Source organism: Crinia signifera, chromosome 9 (genome assembly GCF_055691185.1).
Source record: "Crinia signifera chromosome 9, ASM5569118v1, whole genome shotgun sequence".
In the NCBI taxonomy this organism is placed as follows: domain Eukaryota; kingdom Metazoa; phylum Chordata; class Amphibia; order Anura; family Myobatrachidae; genus Crinia; species Crinia signifera.
In genome coordinates this window covers 163,621,131-163,644,554 of record NC_139225.1, presented here as the reverse complement: position 1 = coordinate 163,644,554, position 23,424 = coordinate 163,621,131, and the positions used below count along the sequence as shown (strand labels likewise).

At 46.5% G+C, this 23,424-nt stretch overlaps 1 protein-coding gene across 3 annotated transcripts in view; it reads right to left on the bottom strand.

Moving 5' to 3' along the window:
* The window catches only part of POF1B (POF1B actin binding protein), a 65,791-nt gene extending 47,970 nt beyond the window's left edge, over nucleotides 1-17,821 (bottom strand). Inside the window, exons 1-2 of one of the 3 annotated variants that reach the window (XM_083160353.1) lie at nucleotides 17,712-17,821; nucleotides 14,215-14,495 (exon numbers count right to left, since the gene is read on the bottom strand). In XM_083160353.1, coding sequence (XP_083016479.1) covers nucleotides 14,215-14,445 — 231 coding nt within the window. In that variant the 5' untranslated portion in view covers nucleotides 14,446-14,495; nucleotides 17,712-17,821. Of the gene's footprint in view, nucleotides 1-5,483; nucleotides 5,608-14,214; nucleotides 14,496-17,137; nucleotides 17,233-17,711 lie in introns of those variants that run through there. The other 2 variants (XM_083160352.1, XM_083160354.1) reach the window with 2 other exon arrangements.
* Between the last annotated feature and the right edge of the window lie 5,603 nt (nucleotides 17,822-23,424).

Sequence of the window (23,424 nt, the reverse complement as noted above, 5' to 3'; positions counted from 1 at the left end):
AATGCGGGTATGTATGCCAGGGATAATACGGGTATGTATGCCAGGGATAATACAGGTATGTATGCCAGGGATAATACAGGTATGTATGCCAGGGATAATACAGGTATGTATGCCATGTATAATAGGGGTATGTATGCCATGTATAATAGGGGTATGTATGCCATGTATAATAGGGGTATGTATGCCATGTATAATACGGGTATGTATGCCAGAGATAATACAGGTATGTATGCCAGGGATAATACAGGTATGTATGCCAGGGATAATACAGGTATGTATGCCAGGGATAATGCGGGTATGTATGCCAGGGATAATGCGGGTATGTATGCCAGGGTTAATGCGGGTATGTATGCCAGGGTTAATGCGGGTATGTATGCCAGGGATAATACGGGTATGTATGCCAGGGATAATACAGGTATGTATGCCAGGGATAATGCGGGTATGTATGCCATGTATAATGCGGGTATGTATGCCATGTATAATGCGGGTATGTATGCCATGTATAAAGCGGGTATGTATGCCAGGGATAATGCGGGTATGTATGCCAGGGATAATACAGGTTTGTGTAACGGGTCTGTGATCACATAACAAAATAAAAAAATATTAACACAAGACTTCCATGTATACAATAATACGGCATGTGCTGCCCGCTCTGTGAGACACAATGAAAGTTCAGCTACAAAATACCATCTCAGAGGAAGCCGCTGCATCCAGATAACTCCCACACAGCCATTCATCTGGAGAGGAGCAGAAGACACCCCTGGCCTGTAGGGGGGAATTGAAGCACCAGTGTTAATTTTGTCTTATACCCCTTTCCCACTGCAGGCTTTACACGTGTAAATGCCGTTTTTTTAGCCTTTTTAAACGGCTAGAGCTGCAGTGGGAAAGCTCCAGGTTGCTTTACACGGGTAACAAATACCGGTTTTTGTTACCCGTGTAAAAAGCAGTGTTTTTAACGTGTAATAGCCGTTTTTTCGGCAGTGGGAAAGGGGTAGCCCTTTACCCGTTAAAAAAAAAAACGGCATGGGGTCCCCCCCCACTGCCGAAACCAGCACCAGGCTGAAGGAGCCGGGGCTGGTAATAAAAAATCAGGAAACCCGACAAATAGGGGTTCCCTGATTTTTTACAACCAGCCCCAGGCTCCAGGTCCGGGGCTGGTTCCCAAAATACGGGGGACAAAATGACTAGGGGTCCCCCGTATTTTAAGAACCAGCCCCAGGCACAACCAGCCAGCAGGGTAATGCCACAGCCGGGGGACACTTATAATATAAGTTCCCGCGGCCAAAGCATTAACCCTACCGACCAGTCAGCCTGGCCAGGGGCCCTGGGGGAGTGGGGACCCCCCCAATAAAGGGGTCCCCCCCCTCCAGGACTTACCTGACCAGGCTGAAGCCTGGTGCTGTCCCCGGTGACCCTGGAGCGGTGGTCACCGGGCTGATGGTATTGTGTAAAAAATAGAATAAAAACCATTGTCTTTTACTGGTGAACTATGAGTCCCAGCAAGCCTCCCCCGCAAGCTGGGACTTGGAGAACCACAAGTCCCAGCCTGCGGGGCATTAAAGGGCCCGCTGGGTCTTGTAGTTCCACAGTAAAAGAAAGAGTTAAATAAACACACTGACACACGTGAAAAATAAAAGTTTAATACATACATAACACATACATACTGATACTTACCTATCTTGAGCCCGTAGGTAGCCCTGGTCCTGATGTCCTGGTCCGTGTCGGCGTCTGTATCCAGTCGGCATCCCTGTCGGCGACGGCGTCGGCGGTCCGGAGTCCGAAGAAATCCATTTGGGAAGCTGTGGAAGGAAACCATACTCACCTGTCCCAGCGCGACGTAGTCCAGGTAAGGTCTTTGCAAAAAAAACAAACCGACACCCGAACCAGACCGGACTGACGGAGACGCACGTGTGTTTGTTTACATCGTGCGGCTCCGCCTCCCGAATGCCGCTATTGGCCGCCTTGCGGCCTAGCGGCTCCTGATTGGCCGCTAGGCCGCAAGGCGGCCAATAGCGGCATTCGGGGGCGGAGCCGCACGATGTAAACACACCGTGCGTCTCTCAGCTGTCCGCTTGGTTCGGGTGTTCGGTTTGTTTTTTTTGCAAAGACCTTACCTGGACTACGTCGCGCTGGGACAGGTGAGTAGGATTTCCTTCCACAGCTTCCCAAATGGATTTCTTCGGACTCCGGACCGCCGACGCCGTCGCCGACAGGGATGCCGACTGGATACAGACGCCGACACGGACCAGGACATCAGGACCAGGGCTACCTACGGGCTCAAGATAGGTAAGTATCAGTATGTATGTGTTATGTATGTATTAAACTTTTATTTTTCACGTGTGTCAGTGTGTTTATTTAACTCTTTCTTTTACTGTGGAACTACAAGACCCAGCGGGCCCTTTAATGCCCCGCAGGCTGGGACTTGTGGTTCTCCAAGTCCCAGCTTGCGGGGGAGGCTTGCTGGGACTCATAGTTCACCAGTAAAAGACAATGGTTTTTATTCTATTTTTTACACAATACCATCAGCCCGGTGACCACCGCTCCAGGGTCACCGGGGACAGCACCAGGCTTCAGCCTGGTCAGGTAAGTCCTGGAGGGGGGGGACCCCTTTATTGGGGGGGTCCCCACTCCCCCAGGGCCCCTGGCCAGGCTGACTGGTCGGTAGGGTTAATGCTTTGGCCGCGGGAACTTATATCATAAGTGTCCCCCGGCTGTGGCATTACCCTGCTGGCTGGTTGTGCCTGGGGCTGGTTCTTAAAATACGGGGGACCCCTAGTCATTGTCCCCCATATTTTGGGAACCAGCCCCGGACCTGGAGCCTGGGGCTGGTTGTAAAAAATCAGGGAACCCCTATTTGTCGGGTTTCCTGATTTTTTATTACCAGCCCCGGCTCTTTCAGCCTGGTGCTGGTTACGGCAGTGGGGGGGACCCCACGCCGTTTTTTTTTTTTAAATTCTCCCCCCCCCCCTATCTTTACACTGCTTAAACGGGTTTTTAAACGGGTAAGTGTGAATGTGACAAAAACAGCTTTTAAACGGTAATTTACCGTTTAAAAGCTGCAGTGGGAAAGAGTCTTTATGGCTCTTACCCGTTTAAAGACCCGTTTAAAAAAAACGGGTCTTTACCCGTGTAGGCAGTGGGAAAGCAGCATTAGTCAAGTTTTAGTCAGTGGATCTTGAACATTTCCATCTAATTTTAGTCAGTGATTTTGTCCTACCTTTGCTGTTTATTGATACTGTAATGGATTTTGTGGAAGATCATTTCTCTGTTGTTCACTTGAATATTTTGTATACCTGTCACTATGGGCCTTATTCTAGTTCACTCTGACAAAATCCTTCTTAGAGATGGACAAAACCATGTGCACTGCAGGTGGGGTAGATGTTACTTGTGCAGAGAGAATTAGATTTGGGTGGTTTTTCCCATTTTCCAAACAAATGTGTACGGAGCTCAGATCTGAACAAAGCCCACTGTACCCACCGTGATAATACACTGCATAAATCATCATATTCCTATAAAGTGTTTATTGGTAATGCCGACATCCACCGGCCGACTCCAGTGGCCACTCAGGAAGCAGAGCACAGAGGACACAAGGCCTAACCTGCGATGGGGCCCATAGAACCATATCCTCCTTCATTCATTCATTCATTCCCAGCCCATCCAGTGTCGCAGAGGAGAGATCTCTGTATTGTGTTAATGTTCTACAGGGAGTGGGCAGAGGCTGCGGTGGACTCTGCACCTACATGTCATGGACGGGCTGCATTATACAAGTGTAACACTGACAGTCACAGCTACTGTCACGTTACCGGTATCTGCCACAATGTACAAAACCTACAACAGGGGCGGCAGAGACCCCGCACTGCCCGTACAAACTGTAATACTGCACGGAACCTGCTTCCGGAACAGTAACAATGTCTGCGATACAGTATACGCTCCTGTAGGTTCTATACAAGTTATAGTATAATGCAATATATTAGATAAAACTGTTTCTTATATAGCGAAGCTTATATGCCAACTGCAATCACAGCTTGGTGCGATCATAAATACAAGTTCTCCATCACTATATGAAACATGCCACAGATCACAGATTTATTATTATTATTATTATTATTTACAGTGTCTTATATAGCGCAGCAGATTCCATTACAGCATCTTATATAGCGCAGCAGATTCCGTTACAGGTTCTTATATAGCGCAGCAGATTCCGTTACAGTGTCTTATATAGCGCAGCAGATTCCGTTACAGTGTCTTATATAGCGCAGCAGATTCCGTTACAGCGTCTTATATAGCGCAGCAGATTCCGTTACAGGTTCTTATATAGCGCAGCAGATTCCGTTACAGTGTCTTATATAGGGCAGCAGATTCCGTTACAGGTTCTTATATAGCGCAGCAGATTCCGTTACAGCGTCTTATATAGCGCAGCAGATTCCGTTACAGCGTCTTATATAGCGCAGCAGATTCCATTACAGCGTCTTATATAGCGCAGCAGATTCCGTTACAGCGTCTTATATAGCGCAGCAGATTCCGTTACAGCGTCTTATATAGCGCAGCAGATTCAGTTACAGCGTCTTATATAGCGCAGCAGGTTCCGTTACAGCGTCTTATATAGCGCAGCAGGTTCCGTTACAGCGTCTTATATAGCGCAGCAGATTCCGTTACAGCGTCTTATATAGCGCGGCAGATTCCGTTACAGCGTCTTATATAGCGCGGCAGATTCCGTTACATCGTCTTATATAGCGCGGCAGATTCCGTTACAGTGTCTTATATAGCGCAGCAGATTCCGTTACAGTGTCTTATATAGCGCAGCAGATTCCGTTACAGTGTCTTATATAGCGCAGCAGATTCCGTTACAGTGTCTTATATAGCGCAGCAGATTCCGTTACAGTGTCTTATATAGCGCAGCAGATTCCGTTACAGTGTCTTATATAGCGCAGCAGATTCCGTTACAGTGTCTTATATAGCGCAGCAGATTTCGATTCAGATTTCTGCTCACCTCTGCTGTGTTATTAAATAGCCGGAATGCAGCAATACTCTGAAAACTGTTTTCAGAGTAGTGACAGAATTGTGCAAAAGGACGACCACCGCTCTCTTCAGCCGCCCGCCCGTCTGCCGCCTGGAAACTTCTGCGGCGCCCAGCGTCTTCACTGCCCGGGGCTGGAAGATTGTGTGATTGTATGATTGTGTATACATAATGTGCACACAATCTGCATACAATCCATTGAGATGTATGATTGGGTGCAATGTCTTTCTGATGTATGGCCACCTTTAGATGCATTGCTTGCATGCATTAGTGGTTCTGCTCCCTAGGATTTGTAATCCTACCTCCACATTTCGGCAGACCACAGCGAGTACAAGCCCAGAGCAAACCAATCACCTATAGTCTATTAATGCTGCTCACTGCAGGAATCAGTCCGCAGCTGAACGACGAGTTACCTGTGAAGGAGGCCTCGGAGCCTAAAACAATCAGACAGGTACACAGTCCTCACCCATCTGAGCCCAGGCCAATCCATGGAGCAGATCACAGTCTAGACAGGTCCCGGTGTCAGGTACCAATGCTGAATGAGCGCAGAACAGGTAAATGGGAGCCCGATAACCTCTGCACTCAGGAACTCACACTGAGCAGATACGGTTCATACCTCAGCTTATCTAGTGACTGAAGCGGGACACACCCGCCGCCGTCACCAGCATACCTTCATAAAGCAACACTGGGCTGACAGCAGGGAACGCAGTCAGACCGGAACAGGTCCACCTGCTCCGGTACTGCTCTTAAGTTCTGCAAAAGCCCACGCTGCCTAGAGGTTTATTGGAGCAGGTACATTGCAAGAGACTGAAGAGTAACAGCCGACAAGTTTGGCAAGGCTGTCAGCCCTCTTCCCAGGAACACGACTCGCCCCTTATTATCCTTATCTGGATTGTTGCCAGGTACCGCGGGCGGTGTCAGATAAACCGCTCTATAATATAGAAAGCAACATCTCAGCGCCTGTCCGGCTTTAGACGAAGGGACTTGCTTGCCTCACTTTATCAGATTCAGACCCGTTAGCAAAGCTTCGGTTTTTGAAGATGAACAAAATCATGCTGCACTGCAGGTGGGGCAGATGTAACATGTGCAAAGAGAGTTAGATTTGGGTGGGGTGTTTTCAAACGGAAATCTAAACTGCAGTGTAAGAATACAGCAGCCACTATTCGCCCTGCACAGAAACAAAATAACTCACCCACATTGAACTCTCTCTGCACCCGTTACATCTACCTCCCCATCCGCAAAACCTAGCATTTCTTTCTAGTAATAAGTATAATATATGGCAGAAGTAACCGGCACATCCGTGTCTGTCCGTATAAGATGTGTTCTTACGCCAGTATACGGATGTATATTATACAGCTCTGGAAATGAAGCGAGGTGATTACATTATCTGGCACAGAGGAAAGGCTTCTGCGTGACACATTAAACGACAGATCTGTATATGTAACCAGTGGGAAGCCTTCTATGAAATGTTATATATTCTGGCACAGCTGGATAATTAGCTCTAATAACACATGTGAGGAAGGAATGGGATAAACTACAGAGTTCTATACAATACAATGACATAACTCGCAGGAGAGAAAGAACATCGGGTCTATCGATAAGCAGGGGAACAAGGTCTATCCAATAGGTGAGCAATGATAATACGAATACCTCCATGTTTGTGACCCTGTATCCTCGCTGATGTCACACACAGGAGTCCCGGTACCCGGATCCATCACTGCCATACCTGCCCCTCCTAGTTACGCCTGGCATCTGTGAGACGTGCGCTGGGAATGCACATGCCAACCAGATTCCTGCAGCCACACAAATGGCGAACAGACGTTCCCTATATAAACCCTCTCCAGGGCTCGGCTCATTGCCAGAGCATCACTTTCCTCCCCGAGATCGTGGCGGCTTCCAGCTTCTGTTCCAGTCTCCAGTCCCGACCAGTGCATTCTGCATCTGTCCCCATACACATTCACCTACTATTCGGGCGGTCCTGCACTTGCACCTATTCCAGCTGATATCATCAGACATGCAGCTGGTGCCCCTCTTGTCTACATCCTGTGTCCAGGGATTATTGGAAACACTTCTAAGGCCTTCAATTTGGAGGATTTAAATGTCCAGGGCCGGATACAGGAAAATAAAACTTTGGAAAGTCAAGAGTCAAAAATTAGAGACTCCAAGAGGAGTGAGAATCCTTATCAGTGAGAGTCAGCTCACTGACTCATCTAAGTGCCCATACACTAGTAAGATTTATCTTCAGATCTGTCTGGTTGGAACAAAAACATGGTTATGGATGAGTGACAGTTTGTCAGTTTTCCAGCATTTCCAAGCAAATGGTCAACTGTCATTTGCTCTCATCCATAACCAGGATTTTGTTCCAACCAGCCAGATCTGAAGATAAATCTGCGTGTGTATGGCCACCTTAAGGGCAAGCCATGAGATAGATTACCACTAGGATTTAGTAATAGCAGGAATCTTTAGTTCTAGGTGTGCAGCCCATTCCCCAAGTCACCGGTAACCGTACTGCGCTACACTGTATGGATCAGTTCCGTAGCTACTAATAAAATCGTATGTGCGGGAGGGGGGCACCACTCCGCGTGACTACCTGCCGTGACTGGAGAATAGTGTTCCAGGGAAAATGCCCCTAGGGGGTACTGCCATAAGCACAGCATTGTGTTGTAGGGTTGGGGGGGGGGGGGGGGGGGGGTTGTCCACCAACCAGATACAATCTATTTACACAGCTATTAGAACGCTACAATCCTACAACTCACCCAAGTTAAATCCATCTCTGTACAAACTGCAGTGTCCAATAAAAGGAGACATTTCAAGAATAATAAAAAAGGAACAAAGAAACACAATCTGCTGTGGTGTGTACGCGTGTTCTACAACCCACAGCAAGCAGCCATTACCTAACAGTACCCACAGGTAGCAGCTCAATGCTTAGTGGTTGCTATAGGTAACAGTGTGTCATGTGTCATGTTTTATTGATATAAATGAAAATTATTTTGCTGGGCAAAATGTGGTAACACAGCGCTAAGAGGTTATAAGCAACAGCAGTAGAGAGAATGGTGAAGGAGGTAAGGTAAGACAAGTAAATAAAAAAATCTAAATATAAAGAATACAAAATAAAAATAAGCAATACAAAATAAAATTTCAAAATAAAAGCAATTTTTGTTTACAGCCCTTTTGGGCACCTTTGGTGTGGAATGTACCAGTGTTATGGAGTCCTGGAGTTGGTTGGAGGCTTTCCCTAACTTCAGTTGCTTGCATGCAGTCAGCGTCTCAGCGTTAATCGGCGGTGGACCTGGATGACGTCACCTGCCGGTGCCTCGTGGTTGCCGCGCTTGTTGAGTCTCCGTCAGCAGTGTACGAATGAGGGGGTATTTTTTTTTCTTTCTGGGGCTCGCACTTATACCAACACGTTTTACATCACCAGATGCTTTCCCAAGGATGATTTTTTTTGTAAAAAGTTTAAATAGGGTCATCTTTATTGATAAAAATGGAAGTGGTCAGGAAAGGAAGTGCCTTCTTTTGGCGACAACCACATGGTTTATTAAAAATCCTCCACATATGCATCTTTTTTTTTTGTACAAAAAAATAAAATAAAAAAAAAGCATAAGAAATAAAAAGTGAAAAATAAAAAAAAACAAAAAAAAAAAAAAACAACAATGATATAAAAATAGGAGAAGAAAAAGAAGGATACAGTATGGGAAAAAAAAGGGAACGAAAAATGGGGGTTGACTTGTATGTGTTGGAGGAATGCTTTTAGTTCAATATCAATGTTCAGGCCATTGGGCTCAAGTGTGTCCAATAAATAGATTTACTTTGTTTCAATTTTTCTCAAGGTGGTTATGGCAATTCCTCCTCTCCAGTGAGGTTCAACATGTTGAATTCCCATAAAGGTTAAACCTTTCGGGTCTTGACTATGTTTTTCTAGGAAATGGGCAGATACACTGCGGTCTGTAGGCCTCTCTATGTTAAATACGTGTTTTGCGATCCTCATTTTTATTTTTCTCTTCGTTTGGCCTACATATCTTTGTCCACAAGGACACTCCTGAAGATATATTGCCCCCTCTGTTTCACAAGACAGATGTTCTTTGACTTCAAATGTCTTTTTGTTCTTCTTTGAAGAAAAGGATTCGTCAGCTTCGTGCTTGTCTGTTGGTTTCTGTACCCATTTTGTGCAATGGAAAAAGCCATTCAATGTTTTTTTTCTTTTTTTCTTCTTTTTGAACTGGTAGATAGCTGTTTGTTTTAGATTTTTTGCTCTTATTATATTATTTTTGGTTTTGATGGAAGTTTTTGTTTCAGTTCTTCATCTAGCATTAACACATGCCGGAGTTCTTCCAGCATTTTTTCTATCTTTTTTTTTGATTGCTGTTAAATTATGTAATGAAAGCCATCGACATTTCAGTTTATTCTTTTAAGGAGTAATTGATCAGTTCTTGTCTATTTAAAGATTTTGTTTTAGTCATTTGCTCATCTAAAAATTTATTTTCATATCCTTTTTGGAGAAATTATTTTTTTAGGTCTTCGCTTTGTTGTTCAAAAAAATGTGTTCTTCCGTGGAATTCCTTCTCTTCCGGCAGAATTGTCCTCCCGTTATGTTTTTTATCCACAGGCGATGATGGTTGTTATTATAGGAGATCATATTATTCCCGTTCACTTTCTTCACATGAGATCTAGTCTGAATTTTATTTTCCTTTATATAGATTTCCAGGTCCAAAAAACAACCATGTCTTTACTGTAGGACGTGATGAATTCTAAATGTAATTTGTTATAACTCATATGTTGCTTTTATTGCTTATTTTTATTTATTTTGTATGCTTTATATTTACATTTACATTTACTAGGGTACTACAGAGTATCAGCAAGGACGTCACACCTTCCGTAGAGCGGGGTACTACAGAGTATCAGCAAGGACGTCACACCTTCTGCAGAGCGGGGTACTACAGAGTATCAGCAAGGACGTCACACCTTCCGCAGAGAGGGTTACTACAGAGTATCACTCAGCAAGGACGTCACACCTTCCGCAGAGCGGGGTACTACAGAGTATCAGCAAGGACGTCACACCTTCCGCAGAGCAGGGTACTACAGAGTATCACTCAGCAAGGACGTCACACTTTCCGCAGAGCGGGGTACTACAGAGTATCAGCAAGGACGTCACACCTTCCGCAGAGAGGGGTACTACAGAGTATCAGCAAGGACGCCACACCTTCCGCAGAGCGGGGTACTACAGAGTATCAGCAAGGACGTCACACCTTCCGCAGAGAGGGGTACTACAGAGTATCAGCAAGGACGCCACACATTCCGCAGAGCGGGGTACTACAGAGTATCAGCAAGGACGTCACAACTTCCGCAGAGAGGGGTACTACAGAGTATCACTCAGCAAGGACGTCACACCTTCCACAGAGAGGGGTACTACAGAGTATCAGCAAGGACGTCACACCTTCCACAGAGAGGGGTACTACAGAGTATGAGCAAGGACGTGACACCTTCCGCAGAGAGGGGTACTACAGAGTATCATCAAGGACATGACACCTTCCGCAGAGCGGGGTACTACAGAGTATCAGCAAGGACGTCACACCTTCCGCAGAGAGGGGTACTACAGAGTATCAGCAAGGACGTCACACCTTCCGCAGAGCGGGGTACTACAGAGTATCAGCAAGGACGTCACACCTTCCGCAGAGAGGGGTACTACAGAGTATCAGCAAGGACGTCACACCTTCCACAGAGCGGGGTACTACAGAGTATCACTCAGCAAGGACGTCACACCTTCCACAGAGCGGGGTACTACAGAGTATCAGCAAGGAAGCAGCACCTTCCACAGAGCAGGGTACTACAGAGAATCAGCAAGGACGTCACACCTTCCGCAGAGCGGGGTACTACAGAGTATCAGCAAGGACATGACACCTTCCGCAGAGCGGGGTACTACAGAGTATCAGCAAGGACGCAGCACCTTCCGCAGAGAGGGATACTACAGAGTATCAGCAAGGACGTCACACCTTCCGCAGAGAGGGGTACTACAGAGTATCACTCAGCAAGGACGTCACACCTTCCGCAGAGAGGGGTACTACAGAGTATCACTCAGCAAGGATGTCACACCTTCCACAGAGCGGGGTACTACAGAGTATCACTCAGCAAGGACGTCACACCTTCCACAGAGCGGGGTACTACAGAGTATCAGCAAGGACGTCACACCTTCCGCAGAGAGGGGTACTACAGAGTATCAGCAAGGACGCAGCACCTTCTGCAGAGCGGGGTACTACAGAGTATCAGCAAGGACGTCACACCTTCAACAGTGCAGGGTACTACAGAGTATGAGCAAGGACGTGACACCTTCCGCAGAGAGGGGTACTACAGAGTTTCAGCAAGGACGTGACACCTTCCGCAGAGCGGGTACTACAGAGTATCAGCAAGGACGTCACACCTTCCGCAGAGAGGGGTACTACAGAGTATCACTCAGTAAAGAGTGAGCTACAGACAATATTTCCTTTCCCAAATAAATAATAATAATGTTCTGTCCACTTATATCAGGTAAATATTGATGTAACCGTCACATAACAGAGGACTGAACACGCTCCTACCAGCTGCTCAGGAAGTCAGACATGGAGAATGGACTCTATAGCAACATATACGGAAAGTCAACAATGCCGTTCCCTTCTATACAACCCAGAGAATTGGGAGCGAGGGCTAGAAGATAAAGATACATCCTAGAACCAGAAAACAACCACAGAGCCTGCACATACAAGAGCCTGGCACAATTATTCCTGGTCATATATATACTACATATATTATCTGTTGTTGTCATAAAGATAAGTCTTGGAAACATGGAGTCACAAATAGGAATCACCTTTCATACTGTAACAAATTACCCGCTGGCACCAGTATACAGATTATAAAGGGATATTTATCTGGTAACACAACCACCACAACTTGATTGATTAATTCCACTTAATGGGAGGGAAATGTAACAAAGCTTACAGTACCGACCAATCAGATCCTGTCATGTTACAGGCAGTGTTTGAAAAAAAAACAATAACAAAAGCTGATCGCTGGTACTTTATCTCTCTTTAAGCTGTGCTAAATGGCCACCTATGTACAAACAGCTTCAATGACACCTTGTACAGTAGCTACGGTTCTTCCAGGTGAATGTTCTGTAAAATATCTGTATGTATACACACACACACACATACATACATACATACATATACACACACACACACACACACACACACATATATACAGGTCGAGTATCCCGTATCCGAATATCCGTTATCCAAATTATTCCGAAAACCAGACATTCCAGAAAGTGAAAAAAAATTTTTTTTTTTGCTAAAAACTCACTGGGGACATTTGTAACAGCATCACTGGGGGCATGATATGTAACTGGCACTATATATGTGCAAGAAAATGATTGCTTGGCATTCAAATTCAGTGCTGAGATCGTGAAACAAAATTTGTTTCACGTTTTGAAACCTTGTTTTTGAACAAATAAAATATATTTGTGTGTATTTTATGTGGTAATAAAATATATTTGTGTGTATATTATGTGTTTATACAGCATAAATGCAAGATACTTCAAAATACATCATTGAAATATTAAAATATTCCGAAATACGGAATAATCCGTTATTCAAAATTCTCCTGGTCCCGAGCATTTTGGATAAGGGATACTCAACCTGTACATACATACACACACACAAAGTCCAGGTGTACCCAACGGTACACGGGCGGCACTCAGTGGATTTCTCAAGTAGCAATAGGAAACTGCAAACCACTCCACAGTTAAGGTGCGACGTTTCGATAATTTAATATCGTTTTCAAGGACCTTGAAGTCCTTGAAAACGATATTAAATTATCGAAACGTCGCACCTTAACTGTGGAGTGGTCTGCAGTTTCTTATTGCTACTTGAGAAATCCACTGAGTGCCGCCCGTGTACCGTTGGGTACACCTGGACTTATACAATTTATGTGGATGGCACCGTGGTTGTTGTTTGCCGTTTAAAGTGGAGTGCCGGACCCCTGCTTCTTATGATAGATAGATAGATAGATAGATAGATAGATAGATAGATAGATAGATAGATAGATATATATATATATATATATATATATATATATATATATATATATATATATATATATATATATATATATATATATATATATATATATATATATATATATATATATATATATATATATATATATATATATATATATATATATATATAGAGAGAGAGATATATATATATATATATATATATATATATATACACACACACAATGCATTATGTAAATCCAGCGACATAGAAGTTCTACCAAGCTGCAACAGGAATACGCGCATAATTAGATATTTATAACATTCTCTCCGATCCCCACCCTTTATACATATATGTATAGATTCAATGTGTAAAAGTGTGTGTGTGTGAGTGTGTGTGAGTGTGTGCGCGTGTGTGTTCTCTGCAGACACCCAGCAGCCATGAGCAGAGTTTGGTGAATCACATTTATGTCTCCGCAGATGCAGTAGAATGTGAGGGGGCACAGAATGGAGATGGGGGGGGGGGGCAAGGTGGGGCTCTTTGGTCTCGAACTGTTAAATGATTAAAGAGGGCGTGTGAGCTGTAAAATATGCAAGAGAACAAGAATTCTACAACTCGGAGAAACAGCGCCTCTCCCTAAATATGATACCCTCAGCAGAAGTAACACGCACGCGTTATGTAAGTGACAGATACACACAAGGACACTATTCCCAAACAGGTTTTACATCATGCAGTCTGGAAGGAAACGCACAATGCAGAACACGGCTGTACGGTAATCCTGCTCCCAACAAAATTACGCCTCGAATGTCTGTGTGTGTGTGTATATGTGGTAGGGAATATAGATTGTAAGCTCCACTGGGGCAGGGACTGATGTGAATGTTTAAATATACTCTGTACAGCGCTGCGGAATATGTATGCGCTATATAAGAAACTTAATAAATAAATAATTAATGGTATCATTGTCATTTTCCTGGCACCAGGGTGACATACCCCTTTAGAGCATTTACACCCAACTTGTGAACTACAAGAACCAGCATGCATTGCTGGCACGAACTGGCAGCATTTCAGGAGTCTAGCAGTCAGATGACGGAGCGCTAAGGACGATACCACCGAACTGCAGGGTAATAATAACTACAGAATAAATGGCAACACCACCAATGGTCATCTCACCTGGACTTGCTGCACCTGGTGGACCTGCTGCATGTGGTGGACCTGCTGCTCCGGGGCCCAGGACAACGTCTGATATCCAGGTCCAGGAGACGCAGGGGACATTGGCGTGGGACTGTCCATGAACTGGACCCCTTTGGTAATAGGACTGTAGGTCCTCACACGTTCATAGAAGACGTTGTCCTTGTCGGAGGCGCTCCCATTTTCGGACACCCAGTAACTAGAGGTGGACATCTCTTCCAGGTGGCGGGTGGCTCCTCGCTCACACAAACTGCCTTCCGAGCCTGGGGAGCAGAGAACCTGGGTCAGTGATATGTGGATAATCCAGGACCAGGTTATTGCGTTACCGGAGCACGGACTGACCGGGGCAGTCACCCTCCAACTGTGCCCACACAAGTCACTGGTAGGAGAACCCACTTCTCTGCGCCAATATCAGAAACATAACAGCAGGAACTCGAACACCCCATATAATAGAACAACTACGATACTGCTGAGATTGAAAAGAGGAATGTCAAAAGTGTCACCATGTAAATGCAACCATGTACCCCCGTCACTTTACAGCGTGGAATTATTACGTATCTATGCGACACTGCGGTTCTAGGGGAACTACATATTCCAGCATGCTGGATATCCCCTGTTGCCTAAATCTGCCGTATAACTAAGGAGCAAGAGACTATAAAATCTGCATAATAATAATGGATTCTAATACACTAGCAGACAAACATTTATGCTGCACACTACCATATAAAAGCAAATATCTGCCACTAACCAGTGATGTATAGAATAAGGTTATAGATTGTGATCTCTCAGTAATATAATGACAACATCAAAGCATTAATACTAACTTAGCTTCTGTATTCATGTAGCAGGACAGACAGAGAGATAGGAGACAGGCAGGCTGACAGGGGGCATGGACAGCAGAGAGACAGGAGACAGACGGGCCGACAGGGGGCATGGACAGCAGAGAGACAGGAGACAGATGGGCCGACAGGGGGCATGGACAGACAGAGAGATAGGAGACAGGCAGGCTGACAGGGGGCATGGACAGCAGAGAGACAGGAGACAGACAGGCCGACAGGGGGCATGGACAGACAGAGAGACAGGAGACAGACGGGCCGACAGGGGGCATGGACAGACAGAGAGATAGGAGACAGGTGGGCAGGCAGATAGGAGACTGGTATGGACAAGTAGAGGGCATGGACAGACAGAGAGATAGGAGACAGACGGGCCGACAGGCGGCATGGACAGCAGAGAGACAGGAGACAGGCAGGCCGACAGAAGGCATGGACAGCAGAGAGACAGGAGACAGACGGGCCGACAGGGGGCATGGACAGACAGAGAGATAGGAGACAGGTGGGCAGGCAGATAGGAGACTGGTATGATCAAGTAGAGGGCATGGAAAGACAGAGAGATAGGAGACAGACGGGCCGACAGGGGGCATGGACAGACAGAGAGATAGGAGACAGACGGGCCGACAGGGGGCATGGACAGACAGACAGAGGTGTCCCAGCAGCAGTGGGTACTAGAAGCTGTGGGATCAGCCCAGCAGTACACAGAGCTGTGGATCACATTAAAGGCAGCCTCAGGGATCTCTGTACTTCCCCTAAAAAATATTCACTTATCTCTATCTGAAATACATTTAGAAGAGAGCCAGTGCACTGACTGCAGATACAGGGGTCTGCAGGGGCTATGTGCTATATCAGGGGGTACAGCAGGGGCTATGTGCTATATCAGGGGATACAGCAGGGGCTATGTGCTATATCAGGGGGTACAGCAGGGGCTATGTGCTATATCAGGGGGTACAGCAGGGGCTATGTGCTATATCAGGGGGTACAGCAGGGGCTATGTGCTATATCAGGGGGTACAGCAGGGGCTATGTGCTATATCAGGGGGTACAGCAGGGGCTATGTGCTATATCAGGGGGTACAGCAGGGGCTTTGTGCTATATCAGGGGGTACAGCAGGGGCTATGTGCTATATCAGGGGGTACAGCAGGGGCTATGTGCTATATCAGGGGTACAGCAGGGGCTATGTGCTATATCAGGGGTACAGCAGGGGCTATGTGCTGGTATCAGGGGGGTGCAGGGATCAGAGGAGTGCAAGAACCAGGTCCAGAGACTATTGGGGTTTGGAACTATGTGCAGTGATTAAAGGTCTAATTAGAGGGGTGCAGGGACAATGTGCAGGTATCAGGGAGGGGGTTGTGGTACTATGTGCTGGGCTGGTATCAAGGGGTACAGGTATCAGGATTTGAAGATCCAGGTGCAGGAATTAAAGGGCTGCTTAAAGGGTGTGCCAGTATTGGGGAGGGGGTGCAGGGATTAGAAAGGGGGGTGCAGGTACCTTATGCATGTATGGGGGGGGGGGGGGGGTGCAGGTATCAGGGAGGGAAGGGGGTGCAGGTACCATATGCAGGTATCGTGGAGGGGGGTGTGCAGGTACTATGTGCAGGTATCAGAGATGGGGTGCAGGTACTATATGCAGATATTGGGAAGGGGTGCAGGTACTATAGGCAGGTATCAGGAAGGGGGTGCAGGTACTATATGCAGGTATTAGGGAGGGGTGCAGGTACTATATGCAGGTATTAGGGAGGGGTGCAGGTACTATATGCAGGTATCAGGAAGGGGGTGCAGGTACTATATGCAGGTATCAGGAAGGGGGTGCAGGTACTATATGCAGGTATCAGGGAGGGGGTGCAGGTACTATATGCAGATATTGGGGAGGGAAGGGGATGCAGGTATCAGGAGGGGGGCGAAGGGTACAGAGGGGATCAGAGTCAGTACCTGGCTGGATGCAGCGAGCTCCCAGCCTGTCAGACACTGGTATCAGGGAGGGGGGTGCAGATATTGGGGAGGGAAGGGGGTGCAGGTACTATATGCAGGTATCAGGATTGGGGAGGGAGGGGGTGCAGGGAGCAGAGCCGGTACCTGGATGCAGCGAGCTCCCAGCCTGTCAGACACTGGTATCAGGGAGGGGGGTGCAGATATTGGGGAGGGAAGGGGGTGCAGGTTTCAGGAGGAGGTGCAGATATTGGGGAGGGAGGGGGTGCAGGGAGCAAAGCCGGTACCTGGATGCAGCGAGCTCCCAGCCTGTCAGACACTGGTATCAGGGAGGGGGGTGCAGATATTGGGGAGGGAGGGGGTGCGGGGAGCAGAGCCGGTACCTGGATGCAGCGAGCTCCCAGCCTGTCAGACACTGGTATCAGGGAGGGGGGTGCAGATATTGGGGAGGGAAGGGGGTGCAGGTATCAGGAGGGGGTGCAGGTACTATATGCAGGTATCAGGATTGGGGAGGGAGGGGGTGCGGGGAGCAGAGCCGGTACCTGGATGCAGCGAGCTCCCAGCCTGTCAGACACTGGTATCAGGGAGGGGGGTGCAGATATTGGGGAGGGAAGGGGGTGCAGGTATCAGGAGGGGGTGCAGGTACTATATGCAGGTATCAGGATTGGGGAGGGAGGGAGGGAGGGGGTGTGCAGGGAGCAGAGGGGAGCAGAGCCGGTACCTGGATGCAGCGAGCTCCCAGCCTGTCAGACACTGGCTACACTGTAACAACTTCTCACCAGCCAGCGCTCAGTCTGCAGGGAGGGGGCGGGGCGGTGCCTGCCAGGCTGCCGCTGATAAGCCGAGGGAGACGTCATAGAGAGCAGGACGAGCTGTGATTGGTCCGCACTCTGTGCTTCTGTTTACCTGAGGCTAGAAGCGTCTCGGGATGTTTGTGCCCCTCCCCCTCCCAGTACTAAGACAGGGGTGTGACTGGGAGACACCTGGACCTGTCCTGTCTACCTGTGCCCCCCCCCCCCCAAACATGATGCAACACAAGGGATCACAGTATTATCCCATATGGCAGTATATAGTATAGTAAATAATAATACTATAATAATATCCTGCTGCCTTATGCTGTGTTATGTAATAGCTGTAGAGCTAACGCTTGTGTCAACCTCATAACTCTGTCGATCTTGGCCACGTTGACCTTATGTATTTCATGTGTCGACCTCTCAAACTTTAGTAGTTGTATGTCAACCTTCATGGTGACGACCTAGCGCCCATTTCCCATTGCTGTGAGGGTGTTACGTCAGTATGATGTTATTGCTGTGAGGGTGTTACGTCAGTATGATGTTATTGCTGTGAGGGTGTTACGTCAGTATGAGGTTATTGCTGTGAGGGTGTTACGTCAGTATGAGCTTATTGCTGTGAGGGTGTTACGTCAGTATGAGCTTATTGCTGTGAGGGTGTTACGTCAGTATGAGGTTATTGCTGTGAGGGTGTTACGTCAGTATGAGCTTATTGCTGTGAGGGTGTTACGTCAGTATGAGCTTATTGCTGTGAGGGTGTTCCGTCAGTATGATGTTATTGCTGTGAGGGTGTTCCGTCAGTATGATGTTATTGCTGTGAGGGTGTTACGTCAGTATGATGTTATTTCTGTGAGGGTGTTCCGTCAGTATGATGTTATTGCTGTGAGGGTGTTACGTCAGTATGATGTTATTGCTGTGAGGGTGTTCCGTCAGTATGATGTTATTGCTGTGAGGGTGTTACGTCAGTATGATGTTATTGCTGTGAGGGTGTTCCGTCAGTATGATGTTATTGCTGTGAGGGTGTTCCGTCAGTATGATGTTATTGCTGTGAGGGTGTTCCGTCAGTATGATGTTATTGCTGTGAGGGTGTTCCGTCAGTATGATGTTATTTCTGTGAGGGTGTTCCGTCAGTATGAGGTTATTGCTGTGAGGGTGTTCCGTCAGTATGATGTTATTGCTGTGAGGGTGTTCCGTCAGTATGATGTTATTGCTGTGAGGGTGTTAGGTCAGTATGATGTTATTGCTGTGAGGGTGTTCCGTCAGTATGATGTTATTGCTGTGAGGGTGTTCCGTCAGTATGATGTTATTGCTGTGAGGGTGTTCCGTCAGTATGATGTTATTGCTGTGAGGGTGTTCCGTCAGTATGATGTTATTTCTGTGAGGGTGTTCCGTCAGTATGAGGTTATTGCTGTAACACTGACATTTCTCCATTGTGAGACGAATAAAGGAATTCTATTCTAGTCTATGTGCTGGGAACCAGTATAACTGTAATACAGGGTAACGCCATAAGATAATATAATATAATGTGATTAGGGTTACCGCCTCACCCCTTTATTCTGGACACATATTCATTACTGAGCTACCAGATAATTTTGGTTCAGATTGGTGCTCTTGGTTGGAGGTTGGTATACTCCTTTCTGGTGGCTGCTAATACACACTCATTGGTATACTACACACTGACTGCACCAAAGACATGTTTCCAATATAATACTCCCATTGTATTCTATTCTGCCACGTTATTTAAGATTATATTATACTAAAAATTTGGGCCCTTTTCTATCCCACTCACCTTCTTCCACCCGACCCGTAGCCCCCTCACTCCAGTTTTCACCCACTTCCTTCTGTACCCCTCATCCCCCATCTTTTTGTTTGTACTTCCCTCATCTCCAGGATACTTCCATGTACATATCCAGGCTCAGTGATTGGTTAGTGCAAGTCCTGGTACCGGGAATAGTGCAGACCACGCAGAAGACTTGGTATAAGAGGGCACACACACCCATGTCTTTGTTATTTCTGGTGCCCACACAGTGCACAGCCTATAGCTACAGCTTTGGCACTGGGACAGAGTTTGGTCACTGCGGCAAGAAAAGAGATAAATATAATTTTTAAATAATTCACATTTTGGCAAATGTGCACCCAGATGGCTGCCTCTCCTGGTACTGCAATGGGCAAAGCACCCATTTGTGGCAGGGGAATACATTTATGCCAGGCAGCTGGAGGTGAAATACAGGGTGGTGGAAATGGCTGGATTGTGATTCGCCTGCAAGGCTCTCGCTGAGTATTCTTATCTCTGCCATTGTGGGTCTAGGGTTCCAAGTATAGTGTTCCATGCCCGTGTATTCCTACATAATGCAAATGATCATCCCCAAATCACTGTCACCCCTTTGTAGTATCTCCATGGTCCCTTCTGAATTTCATGTAACCCAAACCCCCTGAGTATGTTCAAAGTGTCTGAAATGCTAACCCTTAGTGTCGGTTCTTACTGCCTGTGTTAGGCTCCTGGAGTCCTATTATAGAACGACCAATATATAATAATAGGTACTGTGGCCCTGACCATGAACGATTGGGGTTGCTCAGAGAAACCGTATATATGCATGGGCCCTTGCCATCAATGATGGGGGTGGGTCCCTAGAGCTGGTAAATTAATGTTTTTGTTAAACATTCACTCGCAGCAGTGCGGGCGAACCCACGCTACGAGGGGGTGGTGGGCGGCCCGGCATTCGGTGGGCGGGGTTTGGTGGACTCACAAGGCTGGGAAATCACCAGAATAACCCCCATAATGTTACAGTGCAGCATCTGACTCCTGTCACTGAGCAGGAGGTGACATGTCGGTGGCCCCCAGGTGCAGCCCAAACCCCTCTTGTGAATGACGCCAATAAAGTATTAACAAATATATCATGGTTGCCGACTTTATGGCTGCCAGGTCAGCGATGGGGGGGGGGGGCTTATGTAGCATACAAGGCTTTAGGTGGGGGCATCACTGAGGGGTTGCCACACTGTACAATAGATTACAGGCATTCTCGCTATATGGCGCAATTCAGTGCAAATTGCCTCGTCAGCCACCTGGGCCGCCTACTCCACGCAGTACTGTCTGGTTCAAATTTAAAAAAAAAAATATTTTTTTATTAAAAAATGGTCTACATGGAATGTTGAATGATTTTAATGCTATTGTAATGTGGCCACCACTGGATCTGCTACTGGCGCTAGGGCTGTTGAGCCCGACTACTCCACCTGCTCCATGGGCCATGTGTTTGGGTGGTAAATAATTAGGTGCTGACTGGCACAGAATGTCCTTCACAGCTGATAAGAAGCTTCTGGAATAACAACTTGTTTTGCACCAAAACTTACATTCCTCTGTCCACAAGAGATAATTCTCCCAGCGGTTCCCAATAAAGACAATATTACAGTATACACAATAACATGGAGAGGGGCAGCATACACAGTACATGGCCTATCTTCTCTCCAGGAGATGCCTTTAGGGGAGAGGTAGGTGGGGTAGGAGAGTAGGGCAGGGATAATCTTAGGGGGACGGGTGTATAGTATAATGTGTACAGAGGGGGACAGGTGAATAATATAATGTGTACAGAGGGGTATGTGTATAGCATAATGTGTACAGAGGGGGACAGGTGTATAGGATAATGTGTACAGAGGGGGACAGGTGTGTAGTATGATGTGTACAGAGGGGGACAGGTGTATAGGATAATGGGCCTTATTCTGGTTGGAGCGTCCGGGCCGTACGCGTACGTTCCGGGTTTTTTTTCGATCTGCGCATGTGCAGATACGCTAATGCGCCGGCGCGAGCACGCCACAACGCTTACGGCCGGGGTCTCAACGTGCGAAAAAACCTATACGCGAGCGTACGGGTAATGGGGCGGCATAGGGGCGTGTTGATGGGAGCGGCCGAAATAATGAGGGAAAATGGGCGTAAATATGGGCGTACACGGGGGTGTGCACCAGAAATGAGCGGTGCTACTACCGCACGATCGACTAAGGCACCGTTCGTTTCGGACACCAAACAGGCGGCCGCCAACCGACAGCTAAAACCACTCCTACAGATACCGTTTGCCAGCGTGCGCCTGAGTTGGCTAATTAACGCTGATTAGTACTCAAACACATACACCTGAATGTAATAAGCAATGCTGCAGTCTATTAACTCCAAACCATGATTTCACTGCCTGCAAGCCACACATGCAGCACGCAAACACATTGGAAGCTTATGTTTCTATACTTCTCCACATTTAAAGGTTTGTTTAATTTAAGGTAAGAATATTTTTATACGCTAAGGTAGGTATTTGATAAACTGACACATTCACTACCTGCTTTCATAGACTTTACGCAGTAGCACACTCAATCTACACAAGTCGACATGTGTCAACGTGTTCACTCTAATACTAACATAGGTTTTGTATTTAGGATACAATAACATAAACCACATCTAACAGCTACAAACGATGTTTCTGCAATGTTTGAAGCACATGACCACTATTTTCAACACAATCTTTGTATAGTACCCCAAATTATGACCTGTACCACTATCTCATCTGCTATGATTTGGATTTCACTACACTCTGGATGTAAGATGCCACCAATCACATTATTGCACTCTCATCTCTCTAACAAAGGATTCCTACATCTGCTTATGACACTGTCAAATCATATATATTTTAAAAGTTATGCATGTTTGTTCACAAGCTAATTTATCATGTTTGGCCCATTCACACATCTTTTTTTAGGGAGGACACATATGAATTCCTACACAAATGTACCTTTTCACCCTTGTTTGTCTGCCCCACCCACTCCATGAGGAAAGCATTGTTCTGGACCTGCTTTTACCTACTACTGTAGGAGCTACCTCACCTGCACACAAACTGCTTTCTCACCTATTAAGTTGCTCTGCACATGTGCTGACACAAACTAATTAGCAGGGAAAAGTTGGATAGGAACATGGGAATGGCCATGGAGAGGGTTACACATGGGAAACTTCCACCACACTTCAACAAATGTTCAAAAATACCCTGGTCAGTAAGTACACATAAATCTAGTATTTGTTTCACACAAGAAATTACACATACCACCATTTAGATTTAATTTGTAAAATTAATTTATTTGCTGTTCAGCATCACAGCTTGACACTTTAATGTGAGAAATCAAAAAAAAAAAAAAAAATATACACACAAATAATAAAACAGCCAGAACAAGAGGTTGCATATCTCCAAACATGTGTTACCCTGCAAATGCAATGGTGAAAGAAATGGGGACACCAGAATACGTACTGCAACAACCAGGGTGACTACTAAGCAAGATACACACCACCAAAAAAAAAAAACTGCATTTGTAGAGGTCAAAATACGAACTTTCATGCCCATGGCACGCAAATGGATCGATGGGCAACTCAGGAAGCGGATGTCCAGTGCAATTTAAACCTTTGGCCTCCAACCACAGAGGAAGTGACCCAGGTCTCATTTGGGCCCTTTTTTGCCCCTTTTAGATGGGGCCTTGGGGACAGGGGCCTTTGGGTCAGCTGGCTTTCGGCGTCTTCCCCTAGTCGCCACAGGAGGGTCAGCCGAGGTGGAAGGTTGGGGAGCAGCTTGGGGTGGGGCAGCAGATGGGGGATTGTCCCTTAGGGACCTGGCGGTGGACAGC